Source organism: Panthera leo, chromosome A1 (genome assembly GCF_018350215.1).
Source record: "Panthera leo isolate Ple1 chromosome A1, P.leo_Ple1_pat1.1, whole genome shotgun sequence".
NCBI lineage: Eukaryota > Metazoa > Chordata > Mammalia > Carnivora > Felidae > Panthera > Panthera leo.
The window spans coordinates 146,414,411-146,435,080 of record NC_056679.1 but is presented as its reverse complement, the minus strand read 5'-3'; the positions used below and the strand labels follow the sequence as shown (position 1 = coordinate 146,435,080).

Sequence of the window (20,670 nt, the reverse complement as noted above, 5' to 3'; positions counted from 1 at the left end):
ACTCTGAGTTCTTCAGGTCGGGAATATGTCTAACTTTGTTTAACTTAGCATTTAAGCTTATTTTATCACAAAACACTTTCTTCCTCCTTACCCAAGCACACTAATAAGCAGCCTGTGAAATTAATTTATATTAGAACTAAAGAGTAACTATCTGAGTAAATAAGGGACTTAAAAGGTATCGACATTGGTTTACTAACTATAATGAATGTACCACACCAATACAAAGTGTAAATAATAGAGAAAAGCTGAGTGTGGTGTATACGGTAATATTATTATCTTTTCAATTTTTCTGTATATCTAAAACTATTCTGAAAAATGAAGCCTAGCATAAAAAAAGTTAATTTGGGAGCTGCAAATGGAACATGAAATAACACAAAAAGGCACATTTAAGAAACCAACTTCTAGATTCAGTTCAAGAGAGTCAGGTGTCAGGAGGCCTTGGTAAGCTCACTATATTGGTTTTCTTGGTTGCAAACTGATCGCTAATGTTTGTTTTTTTCCTAAACACTATAAAATGTTTCTAAGATATGAAAGAGGTATAATCAGTTTTTTTTTCTATGTTTATTTGTTTTTGGTATGTTTTTTTGTTTGTCTCTCTGTTTGTTTGTCATAGAAACAGAGAATGCAAGGGGGAAAGAGACAGAAGGAGAGAGAGAGGGGAAGGGGGAGAGAGAAAGAGAATCTCAAGCAGGCTCCACACTCAGCATGCAGGCAATGTGGGCCTCGATCCCATGACCCTGGATCAAGAGTCAGATGCTCAATAGACTGAGCCACCCAGGCACCCCTATATTTATTTGTTTTTAATTCAGAAATTCAGCTTCTGTCCACTAATTCAATTTAAGACATATTTATAGGTAGCTATTTCATACCAAGCAATCTGAGCATGTGTCTTTAAAAAGAAATGTAAAAGTTATTGTTTTCTGAAGCAAATGAAACATTATTCCCAGAGTCTTACTTAAATATCAGTTCATGCACAGTGTATGTGAAAATTTTATTGAAGCAAAGCAAAGGTAAACTTCCTCTAGAGATTATTTAAATGACTACATATTTGGGAGGGCACTCAACTCTTGGTTATCTGGCAGACAATAACTGAAGTTATAATTAACCACAGAGAGTGTTATGTGTGAAGAAATTAAAATTCCTATAAACCAATAAAAAAACTAGACACCAAAAGAGATTTTGTAGTATATAATCAATGGTAACCTGCCCCATTCCTCAGCCCATACAGCGGTACTGTGGTATATTCTAATACTGACAGGGACTTTGGTTGAACCGAGGTAAGGGTGCGCAATGGAAGAGAAAGGAGGCATATGTGTGCTTAATTCAAGTCTCATGAATACAAGGGATCTTCGCTAAGAAGTTGTTGAACAGCCCATTCTCTTTTTTGGCAGACACTTTATGTGGCCTTAAAGCACATGTATAACTTTTACACTTTTGGATAATATCTGTGGACTGTGTTCTGAAATACTAGTTTACTGAAAAAATCATTTCATGTCACATTGTTATTAGTTTTGTAGTTTTGTTTAACCCACAATTCTGGGTAATCTGTGGTTTCCTTTCAATCTATTCATCACTCCAATTATTCCAGTTAATCAAGGGTTGACTGTAGTCGAGTTCAAAGTAATTAGTTTTACTATATTCTCAAATTGTTTCCTTATTTGCCATGCGTCATCTGAAAATATTATCAAAGTTTTCCCTAATTCTATTTGTAGTCATTTTCTTGTACTTGAAATTTTACTCATTTGAATCATTACCTCAAATCCTTCATTCTCAAACAGTTTACTCCACATAATATTAACTAAACATAAGTAGGCTATGTGGTGTTCTTTGTCTCTCTAATTGAATTTTCTATTGTGTTATTTGCAGGGTTTTTTGCTAGGTTATATTTGATTTTCACAAGTTATTGTAGTATACAATTAGGGATATTTTAATTGGCCCATTTTTAAAGGTTTGCCATAAAAGCAACTTCTTGTTTTTACAGTTTAGAAGTATTGTGAATTATTTCTGGTACTTATTTTCCTTATACTTTATTATTATATTACTATAATTATAACTAAAGCTTCCTCGTAATAAAAATATTTGGTCATCAACCAACATTTACGTGACACTTCCTATACTATATAATAATTGTTCTTATAAATGCAGGCTTTGCTTCAATTTTTTCTTGAATGAGATATATTTGAAATTTTTCTTTGTGCATAAATAATCCTTCATTTTTCCTTTACTGCCAGGGCAACAATACAGTATATACCATGGACTTTAGATTGTTATTACCCAAGTATGATTTTCTTTTACACCACTGATTATGTGACCTTTTTTTTAAGTTTATTTATTTTGAGAGAGAGAGAGAGAGAGAGAGAGAGAGTGTGTGTGTGTGTGTGTGTGTGTGTGCATGAGTGGGGGAAAGGCAGAGAGAGAGACAGAGAGAATCCCAAGCAGGCCCCACACTGTCAGCACAAAGCCCGATGCAGGGTTCAATCTAACGAACCATGAGATCATGACCTAAGCCCAAACCAATAGTCTGACATTCAACAGACTGAGCCACCCAGGCACCCCCCTCTGTGACTCTTTGTAGCTCAGTTCCCTCATTATAAGATGGGGATAAAAATACTAGTTATCTCATAGAATTAGTGGAAGGATTAATTGAAATAATGCACACGAAGCCCTTTGAAAAACTGCTGTTAAGTCTTTAATAGTATTAGTGATCATTATTTTTGTTGGCGTTGTTATTTTTCACCATTCCAAGAATGCTTACAAACTATTTCTCCTTGAATTAGGTCTTCCATAATTAGTTTGCTATTAAACACAAAATCTGTGTATCACAACAAGCTGTTTTCTAGCCACTCTGATGAAAAGTTATTTTACTTATACCTGTAGTACAGTTCTTGCTAAGTTGTAAGCTTCTGAATTTGAATGCTTGTCTCTAATACTTGAAAGGCTAGGTGTCTACATAATATCTATTGCTTTAAACGAACTAAAAAAAACTAAAATGTGTGTGTACACATGTGAATGTGTACGTACATACATACTTTTTTCCCCCTTAATAGCACTGTACAGATAATAAAGTATGGAAATTATTAGATGAAAAACTAAGAGAAAGCAGGATCCTAGAAAGGGAAGGAGCACTGAAACTATGTTTACTTGAGGACATTTACTGGAACTTAGTGAATTTAAGGTGCAGTTTGTACAGAGCTGTTGAACCTAGGGCTTGCCCAAAGCAGAGATCCTCCTCCATAAAGGTGGGATGCCACAGATTCACTTAGTAACTACAGACCTGTCCATGGGTATATTTGCAGCCCAAATTAATGCGATTTGGGTAATTAAAAAAAAAAACAAAAAAAAACCTCAATGAAGGTGTGTTAACTCATTTGTGGGAACCCTGTCTCAATGTATATGTACATCTAATTATATTGTGCACTTTGAATATATTAGTTTTATTTGACAATTATAACTAAATAAAGCTGAAAAAGAAACAAGAAACACTCAAACTATGTAGTTTAAAATAGCTGAAGAGTCTTAGGGCCCATGGGTGGCAGAAACAATGACAAATATTTTTCAGGAAAAACACCTCCACAGGAGGCCTCAAAGAATTTCCACAAGTAATTTTCCAACAAAAATGAAAATCATAGTAAATGATTACTTCACTCATAAGGAAACAAGGATCATGAGTGCGAATAGCAGAAATAAAAGCAAGAGATACTGGTCATGAAGATTTCAAATATAACTAACAGCAATAAAATAACAATGCTTCCTCCAATTCAAGAAATAAACGATACTCTTAAGAATGGTCAGAGGTATCTGGGTGGCTCAGCCAGTTACTCAAGTGTCTGACTCTTCGTCTCAGCTCAGATCATGATCTCTTGGTCCCTGGGATTGAGTCCTGCATCTGGCCCTGGGCCGACAGTGTGGAGCCTGCTTGGGATCCTCTCTCTACCTCTCTCTCTGCCCCTCTCCTGCACTTTCTCACTCTCTCTCAAAATAAATAAATAAACTTAAAAAAAAAAAAAAAAGAATGAGAAGAGAAAACATAAAGTGCAAAGCAGATTTAAAAAATGTATCATTTGTAAAAATAAAAATTATAATACCTGAAATACAAAATTCAATAGCCAGCTTCACAGAGTTTAGTCTGTTATACCTGAAGAGTGAATTAGTGAACTGAAACATAGATTACAATAGAAAGTCTGACAAATAGTATAAGAGACATTAAGAGATATGAAAAATAGAGTGAGCTGATCTAACTTAAGTGTAATATGAGCTCCAAAAGGAAAGGACAGAGATAATGGGATGAAGAGATATTTGATAAAATAATGGCTGAGAAAGTGACTGTTATCTTAAAAATGAAAAATCACAAATAAAATAACCAAAAAGAAAGCCACACTTGGATATATCATAGTAACATTTCAGACCGAAGACAAAGAGGCAATCTTAAAAACAGCCAGTGACAAAAAGAAGATTAATCCCAAAGACTGTCAGACAACTCTCAACTTCCAGTGAGATGAAATCTAGAGTATGCTGAAAGCTGAAAGAAAGTAACTGCTAACCCCAAATTCCAACACCAGTAGAATTTTTTCAAGAACAAAAGTGAAATAAAAATATTTTCTTTTATTTATTTATTTTTACTTGAGAGAGAGAGAGAGAGAGAGAGAGAGAGAGAAAAGGTGAGCGTGAGTGGGGGAGAGGGGCAGAGGAAGAGAGACAGAATCCCAAGCAGGCTCCAGGCTCAGTGAGGAACCTGACGCGGGGCTCCATCCCATGACCTTGGGATCATGACCTGAGCCAAAATCAAGAGTCGGATGCTCAATTAACTGAGCCACTCAGTTTCCCCAAAATAAAAATATTTTTAACCCCCTAAAATTGAAAACGTTGGCCTCTAGTAGAGCTTCATAAAAGGAAATTCTAAAGAATGAATTTAGATAATGGAAAATAATCTCAGCAGTTCTAAAATGCAAGAAGGAAAACAAGAAAATGAAAGTTATAAATCTGTAGATAAATTTAAATGAGCACTGAACAGTAACAACAACAAAAAGACCATTAAACTATCCCCCAAATACAAAAATAACATATAGAAATGGTAGGATTTTGGAATTGAAGAAATTTAGAGGAATTAAAGTCTAAATCCTTGTGTGGTATGATAAGAACAAACGGACATTGATTGACCTTACGCTTTCTCTTTCTTTTTTTCCATTTATTTAGTTTATTTATTTATTGAGAAAGAGAGAGTGCAAGCAAGGTAGAGGCAGATAGAGAGAGTGGGAGAGAGCGAGCATCCCAAGCAGGCTCCACACCATCAGAGCCTGATGCAGGGCTTGAACTCACGAACTGTGAGATCATGACCTGAGCTGAGACCAAAAGTCTGTCGCCTAAGTAACTGAGCCACCCAGATACCCCGACCTTATACTTTCACAAGTTAAGAAAGTATGTTGGAATTAGCCACTAAAAGAAGAAAACAATGTATTTCCTCCAAAATAGTAAAATATAAAAGTTGAAAGACAAAAACTGTCAGGACTCAAAAAGAAATCCATCTAAATGCAATATGCCAGAGATATTTCCAAAATGTAAGGATACATAAAGGTAGAAACTAATAAGGATGGAAAAAATAGGCAAGTTCTAACCAAAAGAAACCTTATGTGGTTATACTAATATCTTTTATTGACATAAAACCATTACTAGAAATGAGAGCCATTTTAATAAAAGATTCCATTCTTCCAGAAGATAAAACTATTTTATCTAATAATATGGCCTTAGATAGACAAGCACAAGACACAGATACATTTATCATAGTGGGAGACTGGAACACATCTCTTTTCAGAGAATAATCAGAGGAAAATGGATATGGATACAGAAGATTTTAATAACAAGACTAACAAATCTGGCCCGATGAACACTTATAGAACACTTCACCCAACAACTGAAGACACATTTATCTCCAGCACATATGGAAGATTTTTGGTGCCATCAGAAAACATTCAACAAACTTCACAGGACTGAATTAATACAATATTTGTCACCTAAACTCTGCCACTTAGTAGCTCTGTAACCTTGCTGAAGTTAACCTCTCTGAGCTTCAGTCTCCTAACTTCAAAATGGGGATGACAGTGTGTTTCTGCTATGTAAGCAGAGACATAAAGAAATAATGAATTAAGGGATCCTGCAGGCAATGAGAAAAAGTATGGGTTTTTATACTAATCAACTTAAACAAGTAATAGCATGATTAAATATGTTTTAATTAAGATAATTTTGGCAGCAAGGTGGAGAATGGTGGCAAGAAAGTGAAAACTGGAAGCAAAAGGATGGAATAGGAAGAAATTATAATAAATCAGATAAGAAATAATGAGGGTGCGAAGAGCATGTGAAAGGATTTAGCTTTACCAATATTCATGTTCCTACCTAACAATTTCAGTCCTGAAGAGAACTAACAGAAACTAGGCATACTAAACATATGGCCATTACTTTACAATTCTTTGGTGAATAACTAAGGACACTAAAGCATGTAACTTTTTCATCCCTTAGAAATAGACAATCTAAGAACCTATCTGTAAGGTGAATGTTTCTATGGCCTATAAGAAAAAGGAGTATCTTGTTTTTTGCATATATATATATATATATATATATATATATATATATATACACATTCCTTAAGTCTATTTTTAAAGCAGTCTATGATCTTATTCTCTAACACTGTCTAAAGTTTAAGAATCCTCACTGCTTGGAATCTCTTCTTCACAGCCAATCCCCAAAAGCAAAAACATTGCCTATTTCTGTTACCTGCTATTAAGACGTACTAAACAACACTTACATACTGGTGTGTTTACTAAATAATTTTAGAAAACTCAAGTGTTTCTAAGCATAGGGTTTTGAGGAAGTTCACTTCATAAATGCAAATGAGGCAAATACAAACTTTCTATTTTCTTTGCAATTTTCATTTAGATGGAATTTAGCAAACATATAAAAGTACATGTAGTTTAAATGTGAATAAGTGAAGTTAAAAATAATCTGCATGATACTTCTATATAGCACAAGAATTCTATAGGGAAGAGATTCCTTCAGAACTTAGTTTTTTTTTTGTTTTTTGTTTTTTTAATCATAGACTCAAAGCTCATAAGTGGTATGAAGCATGACTGAAATTTAAATTTAGGAAGAATAACACCTCACTAGTATAAATGACAGTAATAAGGACAGCTACTGCGGAGAATGCCATGGTGGCATATCTGTGCCCAAAGAGTTATTTTTCATAATACCAATTGAGTTTTCATTTACATGCCCTTTACAAAAGTGTCATAATTAAGGTGAAAGCAAATGAGGTTCATTCTAAGTAAAAGGGTATGCTGAAATAAAGTGTCAAAGGACGAAGAATAGAACAGGCAAAGGGGAGACATGACTCCAAGAGACTTTACACATTATCTCTTGTCAGTCATTTTGGAAATCTTCCCAACATTAAATCAAATAAAGTCAAACTCAAGAGAGATCTGAATTCATATAGTTTATACTTTGGCATAAAGCAATGCTAAATAAATACTTGAGCTATTTGGAAAGGAGAGCAGAGGGGAAAAAAAAAAGATTAAGGTCATCCTTATTCCCTGCTTTTCTCTTTTCTCCCACTGGAAAGCATCAAACTCTATATCGAACCTGACAACACATCATCCCTTGCATCTCTCATCTGGATTAACAACAGCCTCCTAACTGGTCTTCCAGAGCTCCACTTTTGCCCACTTTTCAATCAATCCACCACAGCACAGGAAAAGTGATCTTCTCACAGCGTAAATCAAATAACAAAATTCAATCTTTAAAACACTGCAAAAGCTTCCCAAAGTACATAGAATGAAATCCAAGCTCCCTTGCTTTGGCCTTCAGGCTCTGCATGATCTGGCTTCTGCCTACATCTCCATGCTACATTCACCCCACCCACCCAACCACATGTGCACGTGTGTGTGTGTGTGTCTGTGTGTGCATCCCTTCCTGTGTATATTATCACCTAGCCATGCTAAGTTTCTTCCCACCTTAGAGACTTTGTATAGGCCATTCTTTCTTCATGGAATGCCTCACTTCTAAAAGTATAGCTCTTCCTGTTTACATGCATATTAAATATTACCTGCCTGGATTCCTTCCTGACTACCTATCTCAACTACCTGTTTGTTTCCTTTCTAGCATATATCACTGTGTACAATTATTTTTTTTTTTTGTATTTGTCAGCTTTTTATAAAGTTACTTATCTAACATGTAAGCTCTATGATTTCAGAGAGGTCTTTTCTGATGGCATCGTTTTACATACAACTTTTTATGACAGAAAGGTAAGGTGGATTATTCTACATACTCATCATTTTTCACCCTCTTTGAAACAATAGGACAGTGTTTCAGAAAACATGCACCATACTAATGCATGATGTTGGATGAAAGAGTAGTTCTACGGTCAAACAATTCTTTGCAAATGCTACCCACTGTATGTTCCTCTTAAAGGTCAATGAGGCACATTAGGATATGGAAAGCTTTGAAAGTGTATAAATCCTTTTACTTTCATTCAATCCATTGATTTCTGTATTTGGAGATTTTGCAAACTCCTTCATTTCCTTATTTAGCATGTATTAATCTGCTGAGGTACTAGTGTTCAACATAAGAAACTTCATGAGAAATAATGCTACAGATTTCCAGGGAAGAACTAATTGTTGACTTTTCTATTTACCTACCTAAATGGATTCAAGGATTTCATCATAGCGCCAAAGAGTGTTCCCCAAAAACCCTCTTGTTCTATATAAAACTAACTTTAAATTGTTCTTAAAAAAAAGTGTTAACAATATCTAAAATGATTTAAAAGATTCCAGTGCCGGAATAAAAGCATTATCATTAAAGTTAAGTAAATTTATGTGAACTAGTAATCATTCGTAATAATTTATGCATACCTAAAATTCAGGCTTCAACCCTAGTTTTGTATCTGGTGTGTTTACTTTTTGATACCTGGTCCTTTAACTCTAACTAGACTACTTTTGTTGTCACTGTTGTTGTTGTTGTTATTTGTTTATTTTTGCTTATGATCTAATAATAAGGCAACCTGAAATCTTAATTAATCCTACAAAACTATTCAGATAGAATTTGCTGCTAATGGTAATCTCTGTCAATGGTTTTTATAGGCCACATATATTCTCTGAAGTAATGGAGTATTACTTGGATATACACTGCTCCCAGTGTATATTTTTATTTAGCCAGTTGAAGAAGTTTCACTGATAGTCATGAACACTTGGGGCACATGTCTGATACAGTGAAGATAATTTTCCACTGGTAAAACTATTTGGTTACTCTATCTTTGAACCACTTCATAACTTTGCATTTTTTCTTCAAAACACCAAAAATTTAGACCTTAAAATCCAATAATACTAAATCTTTGTTTTTGTTGCCTCTGTTACCTTTTGAATGTATGTCTTCGGCACAAAATCCTATTTGGGCAGAAGAAGGTCTCTAAGTGCCGCCTATGCACTTGAGAACTTCTGTATTTATACACACCATTGGTTAGAGCATAAGTGTATCTGCCTATGACAGATGGTACTAATGGGTTAGTCCTGCTCATTTTTTATCAAATTTTACTCTTTAGTCCACAGAGCATTTAAAGTATTGTTTATACCTATTTACGATGAAAAGAGAAAAAGACAAACACCTTTGGACATTTTGGAAAAAAGATTTAAAGAGTTACATAATACTGGTATTAAATGTCCACAATTTTTTAAGTGAAACCAATGTTAAAAATACCCATATATTAGTGCTTTTAGAGTGTTAATTTAAGATTTGTTTTCAACCTACTCTGTTCTAAATTTTTTCTTAGGTAATGTGAGGTAAAAACACACTCATTCACTCATTTATTAATTTAGCAAATATTTTCTGCATGTCTAAAAAATGTACAAGTATCTTGCTAAGTGCCATGGAATACAGAAGATGCAGGTGTCCTATCTTGGCGTTCAAACAGCACATAAGCTAAGAATGGAGGTAAAGCATGTACATAAATAACAGGCAAAACGGTATCATGGCTGATGATGTGCTCAACAGCCTACAAGTTCAAAGAGGATAGATTGTTCTCATGATTTCCAGAAATGGCATTTAAAGGATAGGACTATGAAAGAAGAAGGGAGTATGAATTTTCAAGCAGAGACATAGTTTAGGAAAGAAAAAAAAAAAAAAAACAGGAAAGAAAGGATTCCTGTGCATTGGGTTCAGTGGAATGTTAACTAGTCTGTAAGAAAGAGAATAAAAGTACTGCTGTGTTTAACTTACAGAACTATAACTCAATTTTATCTATAAAAAGAAATTCAATCATTTCATTAATTTTGAAAATATGGTACTATTCAAAATGTCATTTATATGGAATATAGTAATGTCATTTCATTACCAAAAGGCAAACAGTGGGAAAGTGAAATGCATATTTAAAGATTTGCTTCAAATTAGATTTTGGAGCTTAAGTTTTTGGGTAATGAATACCATGAAACACCGACTTTTTCAGCAAAAAAATTTCAGTCAATCTCAATTATTCTGGGGGGATACTTACTAGAAGTAGTAATAATTGTAATCAGAAACTTCTCTGGGAAAGTGTTTTTCAAAATCCCATGAGACACTGCAGTAAAAGGTGTTCTAAATTCAAACACATTTGGAAATGTTGGTTCACCAAAGCTAACGGGCAATGCATCCTGTTAATCTTAGAAAGGGTTATATAGCCTGCAAAGTTTTCTAAAAGCATATGACTAGAGAACTTGTTATTTGCCAGACATTTTACCATTTCAAGGAACAACTCTGACATGCTGTTCTAAGGAGAAATTATGAAATTCATTTTTCTGTATAAACTTGACTAGTTTTGCTTTGCCTTTCTTTACATAGTATTCACAGGGTGTCCTTTCTTTACATATTATTCACAGGGGGTCCTAAAGTCCTGCACCGTGTCCCGCATGACCCCCCCCAACAACATATATAGTGTACATATATATATATATATATATATATATATATATATATATAATATATTATATATTGAACAATAAATTGATCAAAATTTACCCTTCCTGGGTAGTGCCTCAGGATCCAGTTGTTTTCTCCCTCTATCTTTCCCAAATCAAAAGTCTTAACACATAGTGTTTCCATATCAGCTATCACAGAGGAAAACACCTAATAAGTTAAGATGATTTGGCAGATAAAGGTGGTAACTAACCAGGTGTATACAAATTTTAAAAGAATAGGTGTGGCTGTAACCCAAAGAAATAAATCACAAACAATAAAGTAGTACAAGAATAGCTATAGTCTGAGGGAAATTGTTCTATTCTACTGGCCCAAGAACTATTCTACATACATGTCTATCCCTCTGGCTTAAATTTAAGTCCAGTAATAAGTTTTTATCCAAGGACAGCTCTGTGATTATACCTAGGGGAACATATTTAATTTTTTTGTTATTCTTTCATCCTTCCCAACACAAAATTAAAATATATATATATATATATATATATATATATATATATATGAAGAAAACTTAGGCAAATTTTATAGGAAAATGACATACCTTAAAAAATATTTTACAATTTTCTTAATTGTGTAATCTTGGTGTGAACTACTTGTGTTTTACATATTTAATGTTTAGAGACAGGAAATGCTGCCAGTAATGTTTATTTATTTTCTACCTGAATTTATTCATATTCACCTGCTGATTTTAAAGTCTTAAAAACACATGTATAATCTACTTAAAACCAAAAAAATACAAAGCCCAACAAAGTAATGATTATGTGACTTTTCCTTGCAAAAGTCACATTGTTTATTATTACACCTAAGGAAGAGTATTTTTACTTGCCAATACTCATTCTTGAAGGTGGTAATTTTGTAGCATTTGCAAATCTCTGAATTTTGAATACTGACAAAAGAATAAAACTGTATTTAGATTAGAGAAAAGAAAACTGTGAAGAACTTAGACTTCCTTATACTAATTTAACTCCCTGAGCTCTCTAAATTACTACATGAGATCTTGAACAAGATGTCACAAATAATGAAAAATTTCCCTTTGTGTAAATATAAAGTGCAACGGATTTTTTCCAACTATTTTTGGGTTAAGAAACTGTTAGCTTGAGCATTAATAATATGTTTTATAAAGTTCCAAATAATGATAATTAATTTTTAGAAGAATCCTTGTAGTCACATGGTACAGAATATAATCACAATACTCGAAATGTAATAATCATGTAATTAATATTTACAAGATGAATAAAATATAGATATTTAACCTTTGATTTTCTTAAACAGAATTAATAAAAGTACCCACTTTATATACAAGTTCATATAATATATAATTCCATTTTTATGATTTTTTTAATTGTAAAAATTGAATGGAGTCAAAATAACATTTCAGCTCTCCATTTGTTTATGGATTAAGTAAATTTATTACATGAGGGGGGTCTAGTTTCACTTCTCATATGTAAAGAGCTTGGAAAACATCACCCCTTATCCTTGTAAGAAAAAGCTGAAGAAACTGAAAATCAGTAACTTGTCTTGGACCTTTCAGATAATGAAAGTTGCAGGGTAAACTACCACCCCAAATCTGTAGAGACAGGTCAGTTCAGAGTTATTGAGATCTACTTACCTGGAGTTGAGACTTCTGGAGCCATAAATTGGTAGTAATACTTAAGCGAGAATTTCAATGAAACACTGGAGACTGAGTGTAGCTTGAGAGTGAGAAACTCCCGTGGGTACAGTCTTGCAGAATCCCCGCCCTTTTCTGGATTTTACTTCCAGGAGCTCCAACAGGTTCTCCTGCTGAAGAAAGATCCCCTTCAGGGGTGCCTGTATGGCTGAGTCCATTAAGCGGTTAAGCATCTGACTCTTGGTTTCAGCTCAGGTCATGATCTCACAGTTCCTGGGGATCAAGCCCCATTTCAGGCTTGCACTGTTGGCCAGGAGCCTGCTTGGGATTTTCTCTCTTCCTGTCTCCTGCCCCTCCCCTGCTGTGCAGGAAGATGCACGCATGCTCTCTCCCTCTCTCTCTAAACAAATTAAAAAAAAAAAAAAAAATCCCTTCCAGATTCTGGGAGAGGGAAAGAGTCATCACTGTGAAATACGCCCTGAGACTTTCCATGGCAAAGACCTAATCTCCAGAGGAAAAAACTACCTGAGTCCTACTCTTACCTGGGGTAAGGATAGTTCTCATGCTCCAGCCTCCTCCACCCTTCTTATCTCACTTAACAGGGGAGGGGAAAAAAAAAATGTAACACCAGAGAAACACTTAGGATTATCATAGTTTTAAGACACAAGCCCAATAAAATGAGATTTAATCATAAAAATATACCACCATAGACCCGACCAACAGGATTTTGGTAAAACAACAGTGAATTATGTTTGGAAGAGCTGGAAGAGGTAGACTCTCTGACAAGAAGTACTCATAGAGGTCTAAAGATAAGAGGGGAGACAAAAACAAGGACACCAGGGGAATCTGAAGCTCCTGATACTTAAAGGTAGAATAAACATTAAATATAGCACAATTCTTAGTCTATATTGACATAAATCCTCACATTAATGACCTCTTAACTCTAGTTGCTATTACTCAATACAAACTGTCAGCTTTCAACAAAAAAAATTAAGGCATACCAGGCAGCAAGAAAAAAAAACAACTATCTCAAGAGTAAAAGCAAATGTCAGAACAAGAATCAGATATAGAATAGATGTTGGAATTAACACACAAGTAATTTAAAATAATGACGAGGGGCGCCTGGGTGGCTCAGTCGGTTAAGTGTCCGACTTCAGCTCAGGTCATGATCTCACAGTTTGTGGGTTCGAGCCCTGTGTCGGGCTCTGTACTGACAGCTCAGAGCCTGGAGCCTGTTTCAGATTCTGTGTCTCCCTCTCTCTGCCCCTCCCCTGTTCACGCTCTGTCTCTGCCTCACGAATAAACATTAAATTTTTTTTTTAAATAATGATAAATATGTTAAAGGTGCTAATGGAAAAAGTAGACCATTTTCAAGAACTGATGGGTAATGTAAACACAAAGATGGAAACTCCAAGAAAGAATCAAAATGAAATGCTAGAAATTAAAAGGCAGTATCAGAGAAATGGAGAATAAATTTGATGGTATCATCAACAGACTGGACACAGTCATAGAAAAAAATCAATGCACTTGAAATTCGGTCAATAGAAATGACCAAAACTGAAACGTAAGGTACTAAATGAATGAAAAACAGAACAAAGAATTGTGAGACAATTCCAGAAGGCATAACATAGGTGTAATTGGAATGCCACAAGAAGAAAAGGAAATAGAGTAGAAAAAATAATTTGAAACAATGCTGCCTGAGAAGGTTCCAAAATTAATGACAGACACAAGGCCACATATCCAGGAAGGTCATAGTGCACCAAGCCATATAAACACCAGAAGAAAGAAACAAACAACATATACCTAGGCAAGTCATATTCAAATTGCAGAAAACTAAAGACAAAGAGAAAATCTTAAAAGAAGCAAGAGAGATATGCTATCTTTCCCTTGTTGCCCTAGGATGATGGGTTGTAAACTGTTTCTAAACACAGATTTCCTTATCAGATGGATGAGCCTCAGCCAATGATTTTGCACTGAAGATTTTTCTCTTTTTTTCTCATATTACCCCTGAAAACTTAAGAAGGGACAGAATACCAATTCTACTGACAATCATTTCAGTATGCATGCCCTTCTTTTTCAATCTCCTATCTAAGAATATTTTCACTAGAACTGTGAAAACGTGGGGTAAAGAAGGCAGGAGAATGGGGGTGAAGAAGAGTCACCAAAAATCTGCATTATTACTCCCTGGCAGCATAAAAAATCTAAACATGTAACATAACATATAACAATGATATTGGTATAATCATACACAGGCCAGTCTAGGATGCAGACATCCTAACAGTAACAGCCTTTTGCAACCGATTACATAACCTGTCCAAATGGTGACCACGCACCATGAACTCTACGTCTTTCATACTGTTTCTATCTGTGCCACAATTTTCATCTAGTCTTCAATGATCTGTAAATAGGCTAGAGTACCCAGTTACATAGTCAAACACTAACCTGTGTCTTGCTGTGAGGGTATTCTGTAGGTGTGATTACTATTTTCAACCAGCTGACTCTCAGTAAAGGTGACTGCCATTGGTAACATGGGCAGGCCTTATCCAATCAGTGGAAGGCCTTCAAGTAAAACCTGAAGTTTCTCAGAGAAGAGTTCTGCCTCAAACCTGCAACATTAACTCTTATCTGAGTTTCCAGCCTGCTTGCCATACATATTTCAGACTTGCCAGTCCTCAGAACTATATCAATCAATTCCTTAAATAAAACACTATGTGTATATGTTTATGTGTATGTAAATGCACACACACACACCCATCATTGGTTCTTTTATCTGGAGAACCCTGACACACACATCTCTATTTGTTCTTTTCTGTCTTAAGCTTCCTACTGACACTTACATAATACTCAGGTCTTTGACATTCAGGACCAAAGAGATAGTTCATGTTACCAGAATAATGATGTTCAATAAACTTTTTTTTTTTTTTATCTGATCTAAGCAGCAATGGAAAAAATACATTTTTGGATGATTAAAGTTGCAAACAATAAATTCTGTCCTTCATTATATTTGTACTACCATTAAGACATTTTTAAGGAATCCTTTCTACAAGGGCTTCAAAATATATACTATACATTAGTATGCATTTGAAATCTAGCTAAGAATGAAAAACATTCACCAAAACCTTTAATTGTGTTATGATCTACATCAATACATTCTACAGTGTCAAATGTATTGTCACTATGTTATATAACCACAATTTAAAAGTTATTTTCATATAAAAATTACATTAATAATAAAAAAAATATTACCATTAGACACACACTATGTTATGTATTGCATGTGGGTTATCTTATTCATCACTAAAACAAGATTTAACAACCAAACACTATCAGCTAAGACCTCTCATTATGTCCTTTAACAGAGGACGAAAATGAAGTTTAGTGATATGAAGTAATTTGTCTGAGGTCAAACTAATTAGTAGGTAGTACAGCTCATGATTCTAAAGCCTATATTCTAAACTGTTATTTAGCTGAATAAAACTCATTCCTCTTTTCCAAACTGGTGGGTATATACTGACATTGTTTTAGTTATTGATGAAGAGAGGCCAGTGGTAAATAATTTACCTGAACCATTTCTAAGATAGAATAATTATGTAGCTTTAGCAGATCATCAGATTATGATGACAGCCTTTAATAGCATTTTGAGGCAACAAAATGCCAAGAAAAATAATAGCAACTACCTTTCAATAATTTAACTCATATTTAATTTACAGTCAACATCAGAATTAACAGGAAAACTGTGATGCTGTATACAGAACTGATTCTGATAACAATATGTGCTCACTGGAACCTCACAGTTACCACTACAGAGTGAGATGTGCAATTCAGCAGGCTTATTTTGGGGCATGTTATTTAGACAGGGGTCTATGTCCTTACTTTGTCATAAATCTTTAGGAAAGCTCCCTGTGCCTCAGTTTCTCCATGTGTCATGTGTCAAATGGGGATAATAAGACCTATCTGGCAAGACTCTAATAAAGAGTAGAGAGGGTAAAGGGTAAGCACTGTGGTAAAAAGGAAAAAGAATTTGTAGTATAATGGTGGAAATACAGCAGGTGCTAAATAAATGGTGGCTACTGTTATTATTGCTGTCATTATTAATGTTATCAGAAATGTAGAGGGTCACCTGTATCATAAAAAGTACATCTTAAAGAATCACTTCAGAGAGCCACTTAGTGAGGCTGAGGACCACTGATGGTTGCTTTGGGCAGTGAATAAAGGTGACAAGTTGTCAGACAGCAAACGTGAGTCAGAAAGGTCAGAGAAGAACTATACAGGGAGCTTCTGCAGTCATTTCAGACATGAAGTCGATTAGTTGAGAAAGGAAACTGCACGTCACACAGACAGACCAATTCACAGTCCACTGGTCCCAAGAGTCACATTTAGATTTCAGTCAGAGATGTGTTGTGCAAAATTATTCCATCTCTGGAACCTCACCCAGCAATGGATATTATCTTACTAACCAGGAATTAAGGGCTGGATCGTCTGGCTTTTCTAAATAAATACATGCCAAGGGCAGGGGTATCTTAGACTAATCCCACTTCTGATTCGAACAGACTGAAAAAAGGAATAACAAGCTCCTGTAAAAAGCCATGTTTTTTCGTTTTTGTAAATCAGATGTTACATTCCAGAAGAGGGTGGAGTGAAAGCGGAGGTAATCACAGTCCCTGCCTCCGCCCCTCTCAACAAAGCCCAAAGGAATTACCAACAGGGCCAAATAAATAAATAAATAAATAATAAAAATTATACAGCACAGAATTACAAGAACATGCTCACGGCTTTCAACTAAATTTATTACTTTTAATTTACCAAGGCGATTGTGATGAAACAAACACCCCTCTTTGACTGATACAAATTTGTTACACAATATAGCATCACAGCTGACTTCTCTTTGATTGCTGAGTGTTTCCCAAAACTATGAACAAATTAGAATGATTCTGAAAAGATGCTGACTTTCAATTCTTTTGTCTTCATCAACCAACAGGTCAAAATAAGCTATGAAAAACATTAGAGAGGTTCCAAAGATAGTGTAATGACCTGTTTTGTTTGTTTGTTTCACAAAACAGCAGAGACTTCCCCATTTACCTCTCTATCCATCCTTTGTCCTTCTTGGTCTAGTTCAGTAACACCCAGAATCCAACTGTTCAGTCTTTGAACTTTTTAAAAATTATTTTTAATTCCACAAGTCACACATGAACATATTTAGACTGTACCTCAATAGGGCTAAGATCTTTGAGACACTTATGCCACCCCCCCCCCCCACACCAATGCCAATTCCACCACTCAGCTACATCAGAGGTGGCTATCATCAATAGTTTATAGGTAACTTTCAGAGCTTTTATGTACCAATAGAAAACATTTGCCATTTTTCAGTTCTGTTTTTTTTAAATAATTTACATTATATGTACAACGTTCCAACTTGCTTTTATTAAGCTGTAAGAAATCCTATGGTACCCATATTCATTTATAGAGGCTAAAAGGTTCATGGACATAATGCTGGGAAGCCAGTAGGGAATAAAATAATGTAGCAGGTTCTAGCCTTGTCCGTAGCCATTAAATTCTGGGTATGTCACTAATCTCACTATCCTCATTTTTGAATAATCTTCCCATATCCCTCTTTCACAGGGTTTGAGTAAAAACTAAATGAAGTAATACACATGTGTGTGTTTGAAAGGTTGTATGGTGTTATATATAAACAAAAAATTATTTCTCAAATATTATCTGGAAAATAAAATCAGATAGTGTTCCTATTCTCAAAGAGTATATACTACAGGTATGTAACCTAAAATTTTAATCAGGAAATGTCATAAGAATATTTCAATACTTAAATTTTTAGCTAGTGGCATAGCATTCCTAGCTTTGAACGCTTCATTGGAAATACTGTGATATCTGATATCAAAGGTTTAACCATGAGAAAATATATCTGCGTGTAAGTCCATGTTATTAAATTGATTATTTACCAATCTTATTTCATTTTTACATCTGTGAATTTCTGTGCTTGATTCTCAGAGTAAATGAAGAGCAGCCCTACCGTGTTAAAACAATTAGAATAACTAAATCAGAAAAGAGTTTACAAAACTATGACATTTGAAAATATTTAAAATTTACCCCAAATCTACTACATGTGATATTCAAAGGAATTATTTTAGTAAAAGCAACTGTATAAATGATTTCAGTTTTAAGTTATAATTCTTTTAAGCAAACTATTCTTTATATGATACAAGCCTCAAAGTTTTGCATTTTAATGAAGATGTCAAGATAACTTGGAGGGGGGAAATGGTTAAAAAAGAATGTTCCTCAAAGCCCCTCATCTCTAGGGTTTTTCATAAATAGGATCATCAATAACAAAAACCACCTTAAATAAAGATCTCCATGTATTTGTTCTGTTCTGATTGCTTTTCATTATGAATTAGTCTTTTTTTTTTGTTTTTCCTTTGGCTGGAGGTTGGTAGGGGGTTTGGGAGAGTGACTGATGTTTCTGAACCTTCCCATTTTTCTTTATTTGAAACACATTACCTCACACTGTTTATTCAGAGTCTCCAGGGTCAACTGGCTACCCAGTTTTTACCTCTCAGCATTAATACAAAAAAGAACCATGGGACAGTGCTGATATATGTATATGTAAAACATATTACACAAAGTCATTACAGTTGGGGGGAAAGGGGTCAGTGTACTCATAGCAAGATAACTTAGAGATGAATTAAGGTCCGGAAATACAAGTAAAGCAGAGTCCTTCCCGAGTACATTCATGTCTGAGAAGGAAGGTGGAGCAGACGGAACATGTATCTAATGTCTACCTTTTAGATGCCAAAAGTGAGGGCAAATTACCTGAGGTCAATCCAGTCTAACACCAAATTATAAATCTGAGTGAACATACACATTTAATGAATTAGTGGAATAAAGTAAATTAGAAAACTCTAATTGTGTAAATCAGAACACTGAGTCATATGACAGTTTCAGGATGGTTTAATGTCCTAGTTTGTGCCAGTTTTTCTAAATAGAAAAATTTTGACCACTGGAACTTCAAAAAAATTAATTTTTACTCATAGGAAAAAGCAAGAAATAACACAATGATAGATCTTCCAATTAAGTAGACATAAATGAGAGACATGAAAATCATGATTATTTATAAATTGTGTGGACAGCAGAAAAAGCACAAGGCATCAGAAGATCAGTGCTTCCAGATCTAGCTTCCATATACCGAAATGTTTTGGATCATAGTTTCTTCAAATATAAAATGAAGGAACTGTACTATATCTTCAGTGTTCTCAACAGCCTTTAATATTTCAAGGAAAAAAAATTCAAAACGGTAGGAGGTTTACAAAACCTATGGTAAGTTGGGAACTTTTCAGTGGCTTGTGGACTAGTTATTGCTGTCAACTAATTTTTTTTTCAAGAATCATTTTTTGTTTGGTTACAGAAATAATTACATGTTATCTGTAGACAATGTGGAAAAGAGAGACAAATCCAAGTAAGAAAAATAAATGACCTATAGTCATTACCCAAAGATAATCTAAACTGTTAACACATATTTCCTTATGTATTGTTGTCTAATATTACTATGACTTATTGAATATGGTGGTTTTCAAATTTTTATTTTTATGAGAGTTTGTTTTTTCTAAAGAAAATTTCACCTGTAACCTTAATACCTACAACAAATAAAAGTGAAACTATCCTGCCTGAAGTGATGATACAGGGCTGGGTTTTTCTGAGATTATCTAGAATCTCAGATGTAGGGCTGAGATTAGCACAGTCCTACAAAGGCAACACTCTAACAAGTACTGTGTTAAAACCACTCATTGACTTAAAGAATTTCCTAATGTTGGACACCTATTTTTTTTCCTTTTTGTTGTTGTTAATGATAGATAATGTTCAGATCTTTGTATACATTCATGGTTGGTTTTTTTAGGTTGAATTCCTAGAGGCAGAATTTCTGGGTCAAATAGTTTCAAGGCATTCATTGTCATGCTGACCTTGATAACCATCTCCTCCCAAATCATTTGCCACTGGCAGGAAATACTCATCTTCCATTCTGCTTTTTTTCATGCCACTAAGCCGAAGTGGAGTATTGGAATCAGATTTAA

At 34.5% G+C, this 20,670-nt stretch overlaps 1 protein-coding gene across 19 annotated transcripts in view; it reads right to left on the bottom strand.

Moving 5' to 3' along the window:
* XRCC4 (X-ray repair cross complementing 4) overlaps nucleotides 1-20,670 on the bottom strand; it is a 313,377-nt gene that overhangs the window by 137,185 nt on the left and 155,522 nt on the right. For 2 of the 19 annotated variants that reach the window (XR_006203730.1, XR_006203729.1), the window contains exon 8: nucleotides 12,593-12,765. The exons of 16 other annotated variants lie outside the window; for them this stretch is intronic. Coding sequence is in view for 1 of the 3 variants with exons in the window: in XM_042942815.1 (XP_042798749.1) it covers nucleotides 12,735-12,765 (31 nt within the window). In the remaining 2 variants the exon portion in view is untranslated. Of the gene's footprint in view, nucleotides 1-12,288; nucleotides 12,766-20,670 lie in introns of those variants that run through there. One more of the 19 variants, XM_042942815.1, reaches the window with a different exon arrangement.